Source organism: Micropterus dolomieu, linkage group LG19 (assembly GCF_021292245.1).
Source record: "Micropterus dolomieu isolate WLL.071019.BEF.003 ecotype Adirondacks linkage group LG19, ASM2129224v1, whole genome shotgun sequence".
Classification (NCBI taxonomy): Eukaryota; Metazoa; Chordata; class Actinopteri; order Centrarchiformes; family Centrarchidae; genus Micropterus; species Micropterus dolomieu.
The window spans coordinates 31541217-31559402 of record NC_060168.1 but is presented as its reverse complement, the minus strand read 5'-3'; the positions used below and the strand labels follow the sequence as shown (position 1 = coordinate 31559402).

Here is an 18186-nt window from a genome sequence, read left to right as displayed (position 1 = left end):
CAGTTCAGCTGAGATTTAATATTGATTCAGCTCAGCGTCAATAGGATTTCTTTTTTTACTTGTGCATGAATGAAAGTGTAAGGTTTGTATAACTGATTCAAAAAAAGGATCATCAAATAAATTTTATTCCAGGCACTAAGTCAGACATGCATCAACAATGCTTCAAATGGGCAGTGACACACCTCTCACACCTTAAAAATGCTTTTTTATTAATGTGTATCTGTTTTATTATTATTATTATAGTTTTTATCTTATATTATTTTATTATTACTTTTCAATTGTAAGTCTCCTGTAATGTTTTAATCCTGGTTACTGTTAAAATAAAGTTTATATTTATTATAACTGTGTGGCTTGTCCCCAAGGAAAGTTTGTTTTTCACTGAATGCTTAGTGGACATAACTTTACACCCACTCCAGGGTCAGTGCCTTTCATACAAATATGTTTTTTTTAATGTTTCATGGGCATACGTCCTTGTAAATAAAACAGCTCATGGCTTCAGTTACTCATGTCAACTGGGGGGGAGTTTGAAGCATTTTGCTTTGGAAGAAGCGTTACTCACTTCAGGCCAACTTCACCATCAGCGACACAAGCATTATTGGACACTGAAAGGTCAGAGAAAACAGCATTGGACACAGCAGGGTCTGACATTTCTTTCAGTGTGGAACATTTTTGACAAATTCCACTTTCCAACATGTATTGGTTAATCTTTATACATCTATTTATTAAACACACAACACGCTGACTGATCTTGTTGGCGTCTTCCTTCCTCGACATGCGACATCCTCACAGCAGCATCATAACAGTTAAACAACTGTATGTCTGCAGGGTTAATTGTTTCTTCCTGTGATTGTGGGTTTTCCTCCTCACCAGAACCTACTGACCTTCTCAGGGCACGCAACACAAACACAAAAACACACACACACACACACACACACACACACACACACACACACACACACTTTCAAATACTTTCAAATTAAATAAATATTACAGCATGCATACATCTAGATGGAAACATTTGGATGTAAGTCAGCAGAATAACTGTATTTGTGCAGGAGTGTGTGTATATATGTATATATCAGGGTTAAATAACAGGGATCAAGATTCTGCTGTTTATCTGGAGTTCTCGCCAAAATCTGCAGGCAGCATCCAGAGCCACGGAGATGTATTAAAATTGGTTAGGGAACATATGCTGAGAAACAGCCAACTCACTCTAAAATTTGTGTACTTTTACAAGGAATTTATAGGCTACACAAATATTAGCACATGGCAAAACATTTTCTTATTGATTTTAAGAAAAAAGTCCTTCAAGTTCAAATACAGCAGTGAAACAAGTTGGAATTAACTGAAATTTATCATATGAAAATAATTGTAATGATTATTTCTTCCCAGCAAAACTGGTTCAGGTTGGTTTAATCTCTAAATCCACAGGGACGCGGTGGCGTATAATTAAATTCTACTGTATCTTAATAAATTGCACACAGAGCTGAGAGAGAAGTAGATAAAACCAGTTTAAACTCAGTCACGCTCTGATAGCATTAGTGAACTCCAACACATTCAACTTTAATCCAGTTTTGCAATTCCAAATTTAAAATGGTGGCTAAAAAAGAAACAAAATAAGGACTGATTTAATTTCCAGGTGAAGTCACATTAACACACCAGATTTTAAATTTACTAGATATAAATAAAAATTAATTAAAAATGTCTAAAATAATTTAACTAGTACTTTTTGCTGCATTCACGTGCTAGAGACGGGGAATATACCCTCAGTTATTATGTGAAAGTGTTAAAAACACCTTACAACATATCACTATATCTATTTGGTTATATTTATTTGGGTATAATTCCATTGAAGGAAAGACTTTGAATAGACTTGGCCCTTAATCATGCAGTACTGCCTAAAAACCAAGTAAACATAATGCCTCACAGAGTTTTTCCAGTTGTAATTACAAGTTAAATGTTGATGTGAACACAATTTACAAGTCTGACAATTGTAATTATGATAAGTTCGATATGACATGAATGCTCATTACCCATTTCTGGAGATCACGTCACACCTCAGTACTGACATTTGGATATTTGTGTCCAGTCTAAAAAGTTTTTAAGAGGTGGTATTATGCTTTTTGGCTCCCCCCCCCTCTTTTATTGTGTTATGTATCTTTTTTGTGCATGTAATACGTTTGTACAGTGAAAAAGCTCAAAGTCCACCCCAAAGCAAGTTACACTGTTCCTTAACTGCCTGAAAACAGTTCCACTGTAGTCCAGCCTTTACTTCTGTAACGTATCTACAACACTTTGTAAAACGTGTCATAATCATAGTGTGGCGCGCCCTCAAAAACACTGGTGGAGAAACACACTGAGCTGTGACAAGACATCCGCTCACCCTCACCCCCCCTACCGAATGTTAGCTACCCTCCAGGCAGTCAGTGGACATGTTACTGTGATGTAGAGACAGTGCACAGTTAAAACATTAAAAGATCAAATTTTATAAATGACTATCTTACCCCTCTGAAACTGTTGCTCCAGTACAGGTTGCTAAGTTGGTTCGGGAACATGTACAGTTGAACCAAAGCCGTGTTTCCCAGCTTTTTATACAGTCTATGGTTTTTCGGCTTGTCGGGACTCACCCTACTCTGCTTCTGATTGGCTAGTAGTCCTTAACTAGATACTGCACATCAAAACAGAATACAAGTGAGATGCTTTACTCCATAGCTAAAATGAAGCGTTAAACACACAGGGTGCAAAGAGGAGCTGCAGCAATTTGCAGTGTGACAAAAATATGGTGTTTTTTGAAAATGAAACCTTCTAGGACAACCCTTAAAAAGAACCTGAGAATGAGCATAATATGGTATGATATGGTGGTGATTACCTGATTATTAGTAATTTATGGTGCACCACACTGCCCTTTCTCTTGTAATTTTTTATATTTCCATTTCCATTTAATATCACCTGTGCAATCATCTCACTTTCTGACCTGCCATCTGAAAGTATGTCAGTTTTGGCACAAGTTTTGCCCTCATACACCTCATCCACCGCCATGATAGACGTTCAGTATCAGTATTATGTGTGGTACCTCTTCTTTGCCACACTGTTGAGCTATGCAGTGCCACATTATGAAAGTTGCAGTTTCCTAAAAAGACCTCAGTTACGTCCACTTGGTTTCCACTCAATTTATTTCTCTCATGAAGTGAAATAAATTAGAATTAACTGCAAGTCAACGTTTGAAATAACAGCAATGATCATTTCTTTTCAGTGAAACTGGTTCATCTTTCAGGTTGGTTTCATCTCTGAATCCACAGAGATGCGGTGGCATATCATTTAATGCTACTGTATCTTAATAATTTGCACACAGAGCTGAGAGAGTAGCAGATAAAAACCAGTATTAATGTTATGTTCTGACAGCATTAGCAGCACGTTCAACTTCAATCTAATCCTGAAGGTTAAATTATTAATATGTACTTTAATCTAATTTCCAGCTAAAGACACATTAACATAGTGAGGACATTTCTGCACACAGTAAAACACTTTTTGTTCTGTTTCTTTGGCAATGTTGGCCATTAGGACTTCTGTGCCCTCTTGTGTTCACATTTACACAATACCGGTATAACATTATTATAAATTAAGTATATTGTCATAGTTGTTAGTATAGCACATGTATGTCTGCTGTCCACATGCTGTGGTTTTTCTCTAAGTGAAACCGCATTACCTTCTCTCTAGTTAAAATGCTGCAGCTGCCAACGAAGTGCACTTCCTGTCTGAGATTAAGAGAACAAGTGGTCTGCAGCTGTATCTTAAAGTCCAACTGAAATTAAGTTGGTTCTTTTGCGTCTTCGTATCTGCTCCGTACATCAAGTGTCCTGTGTTTCATATCATCTTCATAGTGGCTTCTCCTAGTTTGGCATTAATTCGATGGAATTTGAAAGGCACACTGAGAGAGCCACAGACAAACAACCCACATTATCTTTCCTGCAAAGTCTCATTCTTATCTAACTTATTAGCACGAACACACGTCTTGTCCTGCAACTTAGCTTGTTGAATGACCCACCAAACAAACATTCTGCAAGGACAGGTGTACTGCTAACGTCAGCTACAGCTAATTAGCCGCTAAGCTGCAACACATTAAACAGCATGTAAACAGAAAAGTGACTTGGGTCTTGTTACATGCTGCTGTCCTTAGCTTTCTCTTCAACATCACTATTTCCCCAAAGGTATACATTTAAAAACAGATTGGCATCATTTTTGATCAGTTGGACTTTAACACACGCATGCTTTAAAATGAACATGCATAAACATATAGTGTGTGTAACTATTCTATCCCCCTGAGATACACAACGTGTCTGATTTACATGCTTATCTTCATTGTGGTTGCAGCAGCAGGTAGTGTTAGTGCCTCTGCTGTCTTTCTGAGGTGTCTTTTTCCCTGTCTACAATGTAGTGCTACTATTAACCACTCACCGTTTAACACAGATTGAGAACAAGATTGTGTTAAACCCTTCTCACGTATTAATGAACTTGCAAGATCACTGTTATCTACAGTTTTAAGCCAGAGAAAACAAGAGGATTCATCAGCACGGCCGGTTTGCAGGTAAATAACAATTTAGTTTCATCAGAAAAACTGATATTTTGACTGGGGATCAGTGCTTAAATTGGACAGAAAGAGGTGTTGAAATATGTTTCCAGATTGATTTTCGTCTTATTATAACCAATAACCTTCTGCTATACGTAACCTTAATCCAACCTCAACAACTGAGAAGCTGAACCATAACGTAACGTTAACATAGGCTCTAATTCAACAATGGAGAGCAGCATTATGGGAAACAGGCACAACAGAGACACAAGACTCGTATTCACAGGTTAGAGCAGATAGCAGATATGGCCAGCATGCCCAAGTCCCTTACTAAAAATATCTTTGGAAAAAATGAAATAACTGATGAAAGATCTTCATTAAATCTGCAGCTGCTGCTGTGACTTTTCCTGTTCCACTTTGAATGACAGAGCCCGTCCCGTCATGTTCACACATTCAACTTGACATTTACCATGTTTAATTATTTCAAAAATAATGACTTGCATCTTTATTACACACCTCATAAATTGATGAGTATTGTCATACAGAAGTGGCACATGGCATGCAGGAGTTATACCAGGATGTTATCCAAAATAAAAGCCACATGCTGTGCAGGAGCTGGTTCAGACTACTGTACTTGGTTTAAATTCAAGTCCCGATGGTGATGTGGGGCTAGGAGAACGGTCACGCCATTAGTGTTTAAGTTCTGTTCATTACATATACACAAACGCGCAGGAAGGGAGGCGGGAGTGAGTGTCCTTGGAAAAAGCAACTTGATTGGACATTGTGGTTTGTTTCTTCTCTCTGTCTGATCTGAACTCTCAGGCTTTCATCTCTGATGAAACCACAAAAGAACAGTTAATGAACGTTACCAGACGCTGGAAGCTGATTTTCATCAGCAGAGCACCAATTTCAAAGTCAGGAATCCACATGAGGCTGAAAACACACGTGAACAGAGTTCTTTTGAACAATATCCTGATTCTGTAATTCATATATCTAGACACAGCTGTGCAGGTTATACACGTTGTCTTTTCAGTGAGCATTGAGTAGAACTACCTCGTGCAGTTGTACCATTTCTTTACACAAATAGGTCAGTTTCAGTCCTATTCCAGCTGCAGGGGTTTATGTCCTGGACCTGTGGATTTGTTTGGTCCTTCATGTGCAATTCCTCACTTTCCTCCTTTTGTTTTCTGTTTTCTTTACTGCTTCCTGTTAATGTTCACTGCTGCAACGACTTAAAATCAGTTTCACGCTAAAGTGACTTTGCCATCATAAAGTGTCCAGGACATTGTATTATTGTGATTTGGGTTTATTTATATTTAGTTTGTGTTTTTTTTGCTTTAGGAAATTTGATAAATCACAAAGGAATAGAAGTGTTTTTCCAGCTTTTGTTTACGTTTGGTCAAGTGCTGTTATTCATGGTTTACGCTACATGGTTTCATGTAGCGTAAACAGTACTTATAGTGTCAGTAGGTGCAGTAGCAGCAGAAGCAACAGTAGCAGTCTCATAGTGTACAGTTAGTCTAAAGTGTAGTCACCAGATTTTCAGAGGAAATGCTGCCACCTTATGGTAAAACACGGTGCTGCTGAGTCTTTTAGGATCAGTAGGGTACAATTCGACTGCATATCGATGATATAATTAATGAATAGTACACAAGTGGCTAGTATTGGTTGCAGTTGAGGGAGGAGGAGTCATTGGAGCACTAGGAGGATGTCAGGTGACCGACGCAGCCAGTCAACATTTGGCTGCTGTTGTTATAATTAGGATCATTGTCCCGCTGCATTTTACTAAAATATGGGGACACAATATGCATGAAGGTCAGCACTTTAACCCCAAAACAAACAAATCTAATACTGTTTTCACTTATGTGTGTGATTTCATCTGTCTTTTTTTACACTTAATTTAAATTAAGTGATTTAAATTAAATTTGAATATTAATTTTTCAAACAATTAATTGTTTTGATTGAAAACTCTTTGCATGAAAAAAATACAAAATGTATTAAAGTTTATTAAACTGTACACTGTGTGGACATAATCACAAGCATGACACTGATCTCATCATCTGTCATTATTTTAACCAACGCTGTAGAAAACAAATTAAACATTTAGTCAAACTGTAATCATAGTTTACTCAGCTGTCGCATATCAGTTATCTATGTGTGCTATATGATTTCTTTTCATCTCCTGTTTGTTTCACTGCAGTTTCTTAAAATACAGTAATTCCTCCTAAAGAGCTAATCAGGCACTTAGTAAAAAGAAAAAGCTAAAATAAACAAAATCAAATAAGATCAAATCTAAAATAACATCTCATACATTGGCTACCATCAGAACTACATGAGTGTGATTTAATTCCCAGCATAGCTTCTACTCAATAACCTAAAACATGTTTTTAAAAGTCAAAAAAAGTCAATCAATATTTTTTTAAACAAATCAGTGTCAGTAACACCGAGGAAAAAAGCACATGAGAATGTTTGCAGGACATTATTACTTCAAAACATTTTGAAATGAGCATTTCATCACACAAAAACAGACAGAACTGTTAGCATATGCCATATTCGTTTTTTTACAACCAAATGATCAAAAATAAACAAACTTTTAATTTAAAGTCTGACATCAGCTGTGTCAGACTTTAAATTAAAAGTTTCTTTGATGTTTGGAGCTTCGTTAGGTTTATTAGTATAATTGGCCCAATAATGTGAAATACTGAGACAATGGGTGTGATTGTGGATGAACCGAGATGTCGAGATGTTTCCAACAAAATGTGAGAGCACAACATGTTTCAGTGATCTAAAGACATCAGCAGGATGGACCTAAATGCAGCTCAGCAGCGAGGCTGCGTGATGAGATTCATTTTTCATTTGGGCTTTGGCTTGATAAGCTGTCCCTCTACTGGCCAAAAACTGAAAATACCTTTTTAATATGTTTAATTAGTACACACATTAATTGAACGTGCTGCAATTCTGAAGAGCTGCCAGTCTTTCATTCCTTTTTGCTCTTTGTGCCTGCATTTGTGCACAGACTGAAAAAAAACTTCAGATCTCTACATCTGAACAACTCTCCTCCCTTTCACGCAATGAATCTTTCTTTTTAGTTTTCTGACCTATCGACTGTTTCTGTTTTCTGTTTAATTTAGGTTTTATTTTTTAGCAACATCTATCAGTTTAAATCTAGTTTTAGCTCCGTTTGGTTAGCTTAGATTGGCATTATGAATTTTGAGTCCAGCAGGTTCCCGTACCTTTATTTCACTTCCCTGAATGTCAGCAGTTCTGCCCCTTTGTTCTCGCTCTTTGCGGACAACAGAAACAAGCTCACAACTGGGAGCTGCTGAGACTGACAGTAAAACAGAGTTGATCTGAAACTGCTCTCTGTCCGTTTTCACAGAATGAATCAAGGTTTTAAATGTTGCTGGTGTGAAAATAAAATTACAACATTTCCCTGTGCAAAAGACACACACATCAGCAGCATTCACTGTTAATAGACACAGTGAGAAACTGTTCCCTAACGTTTGCTAATAAATGAGCGACATGCTGCTGGTAAAAGGATCAGATCCCTCAGAGCTTTAGCTTATTCTAGTTATTTTTTTCTTTCAAATTTGAAATGAACTATTATGTACTATACAGTCTGAAATATAAGAAATGAAATAAAGAAGAAAATGTAGGTTGATCATGACTTAAAAATATGTACATCCAGCGAGAGTTCCTGCGTTTGTCATGGCAGTTTCACGCTTTCAAGAATCGTGCCTACATTGAGAGGGTAACGGCTGCAGTGGAAAACCAAATTTAAAAAAAGGATGTGGTACCAGTCGAGTCAAGCCGAGCCGTACAAAGCAGAGGAAATGTTTCGTGTTCACTCGGCTGCAGCAGGTAAAGTGAAGCAGTTTCTGTGCATAAAGAATGAGATAACTGCTGCTTGATGGATCTTAATGAACAAGGAAAGGCTTCACTGCCGGACAAAGTACCTCTACGTTTCAGTAAACACCAACATGTTTGTGTCTCTGTACAGAGACAGAAGCATTAAGTTCTTGTACTATTATTTAGATTCGTTTTTTTTTCTCTCCAATCAAACTGAAAAACCTGTGCGGCAGAAATGTAGTAAGCTAAAAGATGACTAAAATAGAACCAACCGTCTTTTCCATCTTGATTTTCTCGTCGTCATCTGATGTCATCGTTTCCCAATTTTCAATAATTTTAATGTGCAAGTCAAGAAAAACCTGAAACCTCCTGACTGCTTGTGGTGTTGCTTTAGTTGGAGTGAAGGGAGAGAGCGATTTTGAGGCAGCCCAGCTCTTGGTCCTGGCTGCCCAGGACGCCCTCCACACGGTAGTTACCGTTAGTCAGCCAGGAGGGCAGATCCATGTGGGGCAGGTAGAAGTCCGACTGAGGCAGAGAGTACGAGCCCTGAGGGGACAGAGAGCAGGAAAGGAAAGACAGCAAAGATCAGAGGCTTTCTGGGTAGTCTGGGAAGGATATGTGGCTCCCGCAAATGTGTACATTAACTACAGTTTATGACAATTATAACAATGCTGATATGGTACGATGTGTTAAGTGTAATTACAGAAAAAAAAGAGTGTAATATATGTGGCAGGGAGGGAAGATTCAAGTTGCTTTATGGGAAATGTAGGACTGAGCGATTTTGAAGCTTGATCCATTCAAGCAAGTCGAAGTCATATCTTGGCCTCTGCTGCTTTAGTTTCTACTTTTATTATTATTATTTTTTAAGTCGGTCTCATGTGAGAATTTAAGGAAGTGTAATATTAAATGTCTGGAGCACCTCTTAAGATGTATTTGTTGGTTTTGTTTCAAAGCACTGATGTAATTTGTTATTATGGGACATTTGCAGAATTGGTGACATCTTTTAAAGCATTTCTCAAAACGTATCTGTTTAAAAAAGGTTTTTATTAATGCTAGCACAGTGTTGGATTATTATTATTGTTTTTATCCTATATTATTATATTTTATTCCATTTCACGTTGTGTATTTGCCTCACTGCCTCCTGAAATTATTATAAATTATTATTAATAATTATTATAAATTATTATTATTACTTCTACTACTTTGGAATGCGGGAGTTTTTTCTTCAAAATCACAAATTTGGGGGAAATTTAAAGGGAAATTTTGGGGCACTCTATAACAAAAACATAGAAAATACTTTTTTGATTTCAGACGTCTGTGGTTTCACAGTGATTGTAATTTCATGTCTAAAATGAAACTCAGATATTTCCATTTGCAATAATGTTTAATAAAAGTAGATATTTTGTACCATTTCCCCATAACTGGTCGCCAAGTTCTTCTTTGTCTGTCTGTGTCCAGTACACAAACTGTAACTTCAGAAAACATTTTGATATACTTACTCTCTCTGACTAACTTCAGATTTCACAGAGTTTTTTAAGTTTTTCCTTTTACAAAGCTAAAATGTTCCAGGAAATGATTTAGACATTATCCAAATATCATGGTAGCTGTCAGCCATTTTGCAATCAGTGTTTATTACTGTGTAATTTAATGCACACATTAATGCAACATTTTCTATTATCATATGCGTTGGAGGGGATTGTGCTGCCTTGGCAGGGGATATAACAGAGTGCTTTACAGTTTATCACTCTGTTTCATTCTTTTGCCTTGACGCTGTGTGTGGATGGTGCAGTGAAAATGTGTCTGTGGTGTGCTAAAGTCTGTTTCCCTTGATAAAACACAGGTGATCACACAGTTTCTGTAATCACTGTTGAGGAGCAGGTGAACAGACAGTTTTGTGTGTTATGAAAAGACTCACAGCTTGGAAGGGGCAGTGGCAGGGCAGCCCGTAGGTGTGCAGCGGTTCAGGACAGTCCTGACCCGGAGGGATCAGCTGGTTCAGAATATCACATGCATCCTGATAGTGACAACTGCCCATCTCCTCCAGACAGGGGACCTTCACCCAGAAACCTGCCACCTCCTTCTCCAGGGTCACATTCAGCTGATGAGGAGTGAAAAGGGAAGAGGAGATGACAAAACGTGAGGGTCTTGTGGACAGTGTGGAAGAAAAACAACTTCTCATCGTCAAGTTAAAAATGATCTTGCTAAAAACATAAACACTGAACATTTCCTTAAATATTAGGTTGGAAATATCTGTAAATAATAGTCAAATTAAAAAACAAGATTATACACAGCGTTACATGTGATCTAGGCCCATCCTACATCCAGGACCTGGTCAAACCATACACCCCAGCCCGTCCACTACACACTGCTTCTGCCAATCAGCTTGCTACTCCCTCAGTACGAGGGGGGCTCAGCCACCGCGCTACAAAATCATGCCCATTTCTGGTCCTGGCTCCACAGAAACTCTACACATATTTCATCGCGGACTGAGAACTCATCTGCAAGACTGCCGAAAAAATTAAAAAGGAAACTCTTTCTCCATCTCTTAATGTTCCTAAATGTAGCACTTGAAGGAGCAGACTTGAGGTTTTGCGTGATTCTTGCAATTTTTAGGTTATGTCAGCATGGTTGAAATGCATTGGTAAGCAGCTTTTGACGAAAGTGTCAGCTAAGTAAATGTAATCTAATTTATGGAGCCACAAAAAAAAAAAGAAAAAAAAAAAAGGTGTCAATCTCTAATATCACCTTAGAATTTAAAAAATGTAAGCTCAACATGGACGGATAATAAACATACATAAGTAAAACAAAAACAAAAAGAGAGGAACAACAAGACTGTGTAAAAAGAGACAACTGAAAGAGATGAAAAAGTACAAAGAGGAAGTGCCGAGTTGAGGTTTGAGGAAGTCACATGAGACAAAGAGACCTTATTCTCTGGTAACTGAAGCAGCAAGAGAAGTGATAACCTTATTATCACTCGGTCATGACGATGAGTAACTTAATGTAACCTGGCAATGTATGTCAACAGGAGGCAAGCAACTTTCCATCTCAACTGAATGACATTTAAACCCTGGTAAAGTTTGTCTTTCACCAGTGAATCTGTATCAGCTCCGTCTGTAGTTTGTACCTTTATAATAGTGAGGTTGTTTTGCTCTGTTAATTTGTGAAAATACTGCTTATGGCAATTATATTTATACAGAACATCACACTAAGGAAACTTAATGCGGTTTATATTAAAGTAGATACAGCCACAGGTAACATGAGAAAACCACACAACCATTTTTCTTTCTCGCTGCTGCATGAAAAACAAGGTTCAGCAGACCATCTGCTTTGCTGAGTACAGTCCAAATACTGCAAATACGATGTATGTAGTTTATTAATTATAGTCCAGAACTGAAAAGGCTGAATGAAAAAAACGCACTAAATATTTTTAACCCAGGTTTTGCTTGTGAACACATTCGACAGTCAGTAAAACACTTTATCACAGTGATTCACGCTGCAGTTATCAGACCTTTTGTGAGAGTCCATGTGATCAGTTTTGGCAGAGTGCGGTTTGTTTACTCTGCTGGTGGGAGCATCACAGTGATCTCTACAGTATCAGACACATTTTTTTACTTAACTAACTTGTGGAATGTCCTGCAAAACACGGTAATCAAACAATTTAGATATGAATCCTCATTCTTGTTCATTCATCGCAGCGCCTGTACATTTATTTAACAGAAGAACTAAATCAGTAAGAAGGCTTTGCGATTCAGAGGCTCAGAGGATTACAATGTTTGGAGGGAGTTTTTTAGTTTACTAATAGTATAGTTTATGTATTAAACTATTCATGAGTCATTGCTTTACAGCCAAAACTGGCTCCTAAACCTACTTCTGCTGGATCCTGAGATAAACAAACAAGACCTGCAGTCATCGCTGGGGGAGAAGAATCTGATCACAAGCTTTAAGGTGAAATTTGAAAACGTTTTGATGGCATTTAGAGTAGAAAATTAATGAATGAAATGAGAAAATGAAAGAAACACTATCAGGGGACAGTTTTTTTTCCTCTCAATAGAAAAAACAAACTGTGCACCATAAAACCCCACAACATTTATGAGACTTCGGAAACTGAATTAAAAACATAAAGCACGCTATTAACTGTACTCATTTTAGATACCAGTATTTTGGGCATTTAACTACTTTTTCAAGACTTTAATTTCTAAATGTTAGCTTTTTCTTATGGAGTTCTGAACTGTTTCTTAGCCTCTCAGTTTCCTTTGATAGTAAATCCAAAGAAAGAGCCTGAAACAGTGAAATTCTATGTCAGCGCACGGCACTGATCTGCCCACATGAAGCTCACAGGATCAGCAGCAGATCCAGACACGCCCGTTTGTCCTTCACAAAACAGCCGAGAACCAGTTAAACAAGACAATTAAGCTAGTGTTGAGTAATACTGTATCAATGGTCTTATGGCTCAAACACACTTATCTGCAAGGTCGGAATAACAGAGACTTAATGATTACTTCACCAGCTGCTGAGATTTCTGCCTTTTAATCTCGCTTTATTTAGAGACTAAGGCATCAAAACAGTAATGCACAGGTGTCCCAACATAAAGAAAAGCAACAATGGACTTGGTTGAGATCATATTTTTGTACTGTTTATAAGGACAGCCTCAGTGTACTCACAGCCAGGGGAGAGCTCAGCTCTACAGATGTGGATCCAGAGGCTGAGGCTCGCAGGTCTCCGGGGATGGAGATCGGATCTGGAGACACGGTCAGAGTCTTCAGTACAGCTGGAGCATCTGGCTTCCCACAGTTTTTCCAGTCAAAACCCAAAATCTGTCCACAACACAAAGGGTTAACGTGTAGAATCAGTCAACACAAACCAGCGGGGTTTTTTATCCCAGCTTTCCACACAGGTTTTAGTTCATTTACATATATTCTCATCCCATCACAGTTGTTTTTAACACAGTATGTGTCTTTGCAGTCACCACAATAAAGAGACGGGAGTTTAAAAGTCCTTAAACAACATAAATTAATACATTTGCTTTTAATTGGACTTTTTAAAACATGTTTTAACTTAAGTATTTTTTCTTGTGAAGTTTTAATAATGTGTTTTATATGCTAACGTTGAAGACTTAGTGAATTTTCTCTTTTTTAGATATAATTCTTATGTCTGTAAAGAGCAATACACTAAATGAAAGGTTATCACATGACCCAAAGCAAGTGCACATAGATGCTCATACCATGTTAAACAAATGAAAACCTGAGGCTGCAAATAAAGTATGTATATTTATCAACTAATGTCACAAAATATTTAAATATTTGTGCCACGTGATTTCTTCAAAAAAAAATTCAAAGCCCTCACATTTGACCACAGATGTTTTTATGTGTTTGATTGTTAAATGACTTAATTATCTTGGCAAAAAAAAAGAGAGACTTAGCTGAAGAGCCACTAACTAGCTTTATCCGGAGCTTTCAACCACATCTCACGGTCTTCTTCAGTGGATGGAATTAATAATAGATCAATAATAAAATGACTAGACAAAGCGCAAGAAAAAGCGCAAGAAAAAGCTAACAATTGGATCTTGAGTTATCTTGTTTTGGGGTTGTTGTTTTATTTGGTCAGACTTTAAAATTCAAGACAGAATTTAAGTATTTTTCTTTAAATATTGCTTATTATTAAAAGATTAAAGGGTGTTGTGCATGTTTAAAAGCACACATTACGGCCTGAACTGATTATAGTGGTATATTATAACGCAGAAGTACCGTCGGTCTCACCTGTGCCTTTGTGACTCTCTTCAGTTTGGAGGGGCTGCAGTTCACCTGCGTTATAAGAACTACAACCAGGCTCAGAGTCACCGTCAGAGTTGACATTTTATCCATCCTGTCGCCTCTGAGCGCAGATACCGACACAAAACGGAGGAGACACGATCCGCGACGGCGAATGTGCGCCGTTAAACCGACAGACGAAACACAACTGAGGAAACACTGAAGCCACAGCCGCTTCTGCGGTGCTGCAGCTACTTCCGTGTTTACTAGCGCACCTAGTCTTTCACATGACCGCCGAGTCATGTGACCTACACACGCACACACACACACACACACGCACATGCACACACGCATACACACACACGCACATGCACACACACGCGCGCGCGCGAACACACGCACACACACACACACGCACACACACACACACACCATTGATCCCATTGATAAAACTTTATTGAACAATGCAGAGCAGGGAAATACCTGATAAAAGTCTTCATAACAGCTCTAAAATAAAAAGAAACAGCCTAAAGTAAGTTAGGCTACAGTATGAAATATATGAAACCAATAATTATGAATAATAAAGAATAAACTAAACATAGGACAATGAAGTAATGTCCCTTGTATTTTTGTATGAAATACAAACACTCAACTGGATTTTAAAAGAAAAGAAGAAGAGTTACAACTAATAGTAGTAAATTCAGGATTTGATTATTAGCTAACATATTTCATATTATATCTTTTATCATTCATCCATACTTTTATATATAGGCTATATAGCCTTTATTCTATTTATTTGAGTAGGCCTATTTCATTTATTTGCTAGTATTTTCGGGGTTGATATTTTCACTGTGTGTATTTTTGGTAAATGTCATACACATGATCAGAAACAAAATCAAACTTTACTCACGGTTTATTTGAGTAAACAGATACCAGCACTAGGCCTATGATCGTTTCCCTCTTCTTAAAAAGGTAGATGTGATAAACAGGCCTACATTAACTCCAGTAGGCCCAGAAAGTCTTATCCAACAGCTCAGCAGGTGAGAGGTGTTGAAAATAGTTGAGACAATCTTTTAGTTGCACGTTAGCGCCTCTAGAGGTCGTTGTAGGCCAGCTATTTCCCCACATGGGCCTTCACCACACGCACACGCACACACACGCACACACACACACACACACCCATACACACGCGCACACGCACACGCACACACACACACACATACACACACGCTAGCCTATATTATCGGCAGGCTGACCTTTGCAGCTGATCTGAGATATCTGGAAGAAGAGACCAAACAAAACAATTTAAATACATTTAAATCACATTTAACAGGGTGTGGTGGAGGCCTAGGTGGTGGGACATATGATCTGTGATGATGCAGGCTATTTTTGTAACCTAAACTATTATTCAAACAATGATGACGATAGGTCATTAATAATAATAACCCTATCTATAATCATAATAATATATGCATGGCTGTGACTGGCCAGGTTATTCCTTGTTTTAACAGCTACTGAACTTCAATGCAACCCTTATCTGCTGACTGAATGTCCGCATTTCGGACTCTCCCAGCAGCACTTGAACGCACCCGAACTCCCCTAATGTTGGCTTTTAAGTGTCAAAAATTTACTGTTTCATCATAATATCTGGGCTAAGGTGATGATTATCAAGCTACATTAAATTCAAACAGAGCACGCTGAATTCATAATGACAGATCACATCTCGCTGTGCACAAATGGTTTTGTCCGAGTCAGCCTGCAGCATTTAGAAAAGAGGAAGAGGAGAAAGGAGGGAGGGGGACGGAGGAGGGATTCAGGGGAGCCAGATGATGCTGTCAGTGGAAGGAGGAAGAGGAGGATCCTGTCCGCCGGCTGCAGCAGCGCACCGAGCTCCTCTCCATCCCATGTGTTTGGAAGAAAAGGAAATGTGCTCGGATCCAGACATGTGCTGCTAGAATAGACCTCTGTATAGCTTTCTTTTCTTTTGAATAACCGTGTCTGGTTATAAAAAGGCAGCGGTGGGATATATTTCATCACTCTTTTCCTGAAAATGCTTCCCTGCTCATCATCTGCGCAGATGGAGGGATGCGAGGAGGAGAGGGACGCACACATGCAAACAGAGGTAAACCGATAAAACACACACACACACAAAAAAAAAACCTGCTCAAATGTTTGCTTCTAATCGAAATGATGCTGCATGTACTGTGTCCAGAGATCCGTTCATTTCATTCGGGCTCTGATGGAACATTTTGCCAGGCTAATTTCAGCAGGTATGATTCGCCGGCCGGCTTCTCCTGGCGGTTATTGTCGACATCAAAGAGCCGGACCCCTCCCTAAATCTGTCGCTCCTCTCGCCATTTAAGAGGAGAGGAGAAATTATTCTTTAAATTTATATCACTGGTTTATTCTGGTGGTTTCAATGGGGACGTTAAATGATTTCTAAGCGGATTTTAGTCTTTTTAAAGAGAAATGTGCTGGCAGTCTTATTCTGGGCTGGATGTCTGATACCTCTTAATAGCCACACAGAAAAGGCCTAGTATCAGATTTTGAATTAAATTTAACATAATTCTATACATTTGTTCATCTCAATGGATTTTATCTATTAAACAAAACCTTCATTACACCCACAGCTGCCTCTCATCTGCTGTTTGGTGGATGATTTTATCCTAAACACTCCAATATAAGGAGCGGATACAATGGGAATTCAATGCTTTACCCACTTTCCTACCCAAGAACATGAATGCACAACCCTTGTAGTGTTTGCTAGTTCCTGGCTCCACCCTTTGACCTACAAGCCCATTATCAAACCTCTATAAACCTGCAGTCTGTGCCTTCCTTCCTTAAGTAAAATGGGGAGCTGAACCCTCCACCTTTGCAATGGTTGTTTGTACCTTGCTCCCCACTGACCTACAAAGAGGGCATGGAACCAGCAACCCAACCTTGCTCTATTATAGTGTTACAAACTGAATCTGATCCAGTGCCTTGCTCTAGCAGCAGAGAGGCTGGGAATTGAACCCCCAAGTGTACAAATAAAGAAATAAATCCCCTTGCTCATTACATTGGGAATTTAACTCCTACCCTGTAAATGCCTTGCTCCAATCCAAGGAAAGACAAATGTCAAATGAGTCTGTTAGCATTCAACAACTACAACTCCCATGAGGCTGTGCCAGCTCCTCTGTGGCTAATATGAGAGATGTTAATGCTAAACCAAAAAATTATCTTCAGCATGGAAGTTTATTCTAGATCTCTGGGAATCAATTTAATCAACGGTCCACTTACTAACTTTCAGAGCTTTTGTATACATTTCATTCAGTGAATGGTGCTTGCTCGTGTGTCATCACGTGACACCTGACCACCACAGTCATTTGTTAGTTATGATTGAAGTTCCACACTTGACAAATTACTTTGCCGTGCACTGAATGAAGACCGGGAAATGCAGTTGAAAGCTTCTAAGTGGACTTTTGAGCTGATTAGTTTGTTACATAATTGTATTATTTTGGTTAGGGTAATATGGTGCTGAAACAATTAGTCAATTAATCGCTTCAGAAAATATCAGCATCTATTTTGATAATCGATCATTTAAGTCAAATTTGAAGCAAAAATGTCCTAAAATTGTTCAGTGCAGGTTCTCAGTCGTAAGAGTTTGCTGCTTATCTTTTGTGTTATGTGATAGTAAACATAAGTTCTTTGTTGCAATCAATCAGCACATTAATCGAAATGAAAAGAAAAATTGTTACAAAAAACCCATCTGGTTTCATCTTTGTAGACAGACAGAAGAAAGAAACCTTCTCTTCAAAAATATATTGTGTGTCAGATCAGAATCTAGCTTAAAACGTTGGTGGACCCTCTGTTCTGGAGGGTTGCTGCATAAATGTCTGATCTAAACTTTTTTTAAATGCACAGCAGGTGCATACATTCCCAACAATTAGTTCTGCTTTTAATGAAGCTAGAATTAAACATTTAACAGGAACAGCACAGCTTAACCAAACAAACTGTAACCGTACTTACTCTGAAAATAATTGC

General features: G+C 38.3%; 2 protein-coding genes across 2 annotated transcripts in view; one reads left to right on the top strand and one right to left on the bottom strand.

The window, feature by feature from the left end:
• Positions 1-6553: 6553 nt before the first annotated feature.
• gm2a (GM2 ganglioside activator) lies at positions 6554-14420 on the bottom strand. Its single transcript, XM_046031273.1, has 4 exons — positions 14173-14420; positions 13078-13230; positions 10332-10514; positions 6554-8962 (listed from the first exon to the last, which is right to left on the bottom strand). The coding sequence occupies exons 1-4, from the start codon at positions 14275-14277 to the stop codon at positions 8807-8809; spliced, it is 597 nt and encodes a 198-aa protein (XP_045887229.1). The 5' UTR covers positions 14278-14420; the 3' UTR covers positions 6554-8806.
• A 1793-nt stretch (positions 14421-16213) lies between these two features.
• Positions 16214-18186, top strand: part of shtn3 (shootin 3) — a 35200-nt gene continuing 33227 nt past the window's right edge. Inside the window, exon 1 of the mRNA XM_046031199.1 lies at positions 16214-16285. Coding sequence (XP_045887155.1) covers positions 16214-16285 — 72 coding nt within the window. The remainder of the gene's footprint in view (positions 16286-18186) is intronic.

Excerpts from the sequence above, each read along its gene's own strand:
- gm2a (XM_046031273.1), bottom strand. The coding sequence starts at position 14,277 with ATGGATAAAATGTCAACTCTGACGGTGACTCTGAGCCTGGTTGTAGTT. Across the intron at positions 13,231-14,172 it reads AGAGAGTCACAAAGGCACAG|ATTTTGGGTTTTGACTGGAA; the intron begins GTGAGACCGACG and ends TGTTGTGGACAG. Across the intron at positions 10,515-13,077 it reads AGCTGAGCTCTCCCCTGGCT|CTGAATGTGACCCTGGAGAA; the intron begins GTGAGTACACTG and ends ACTCCTCATCAG.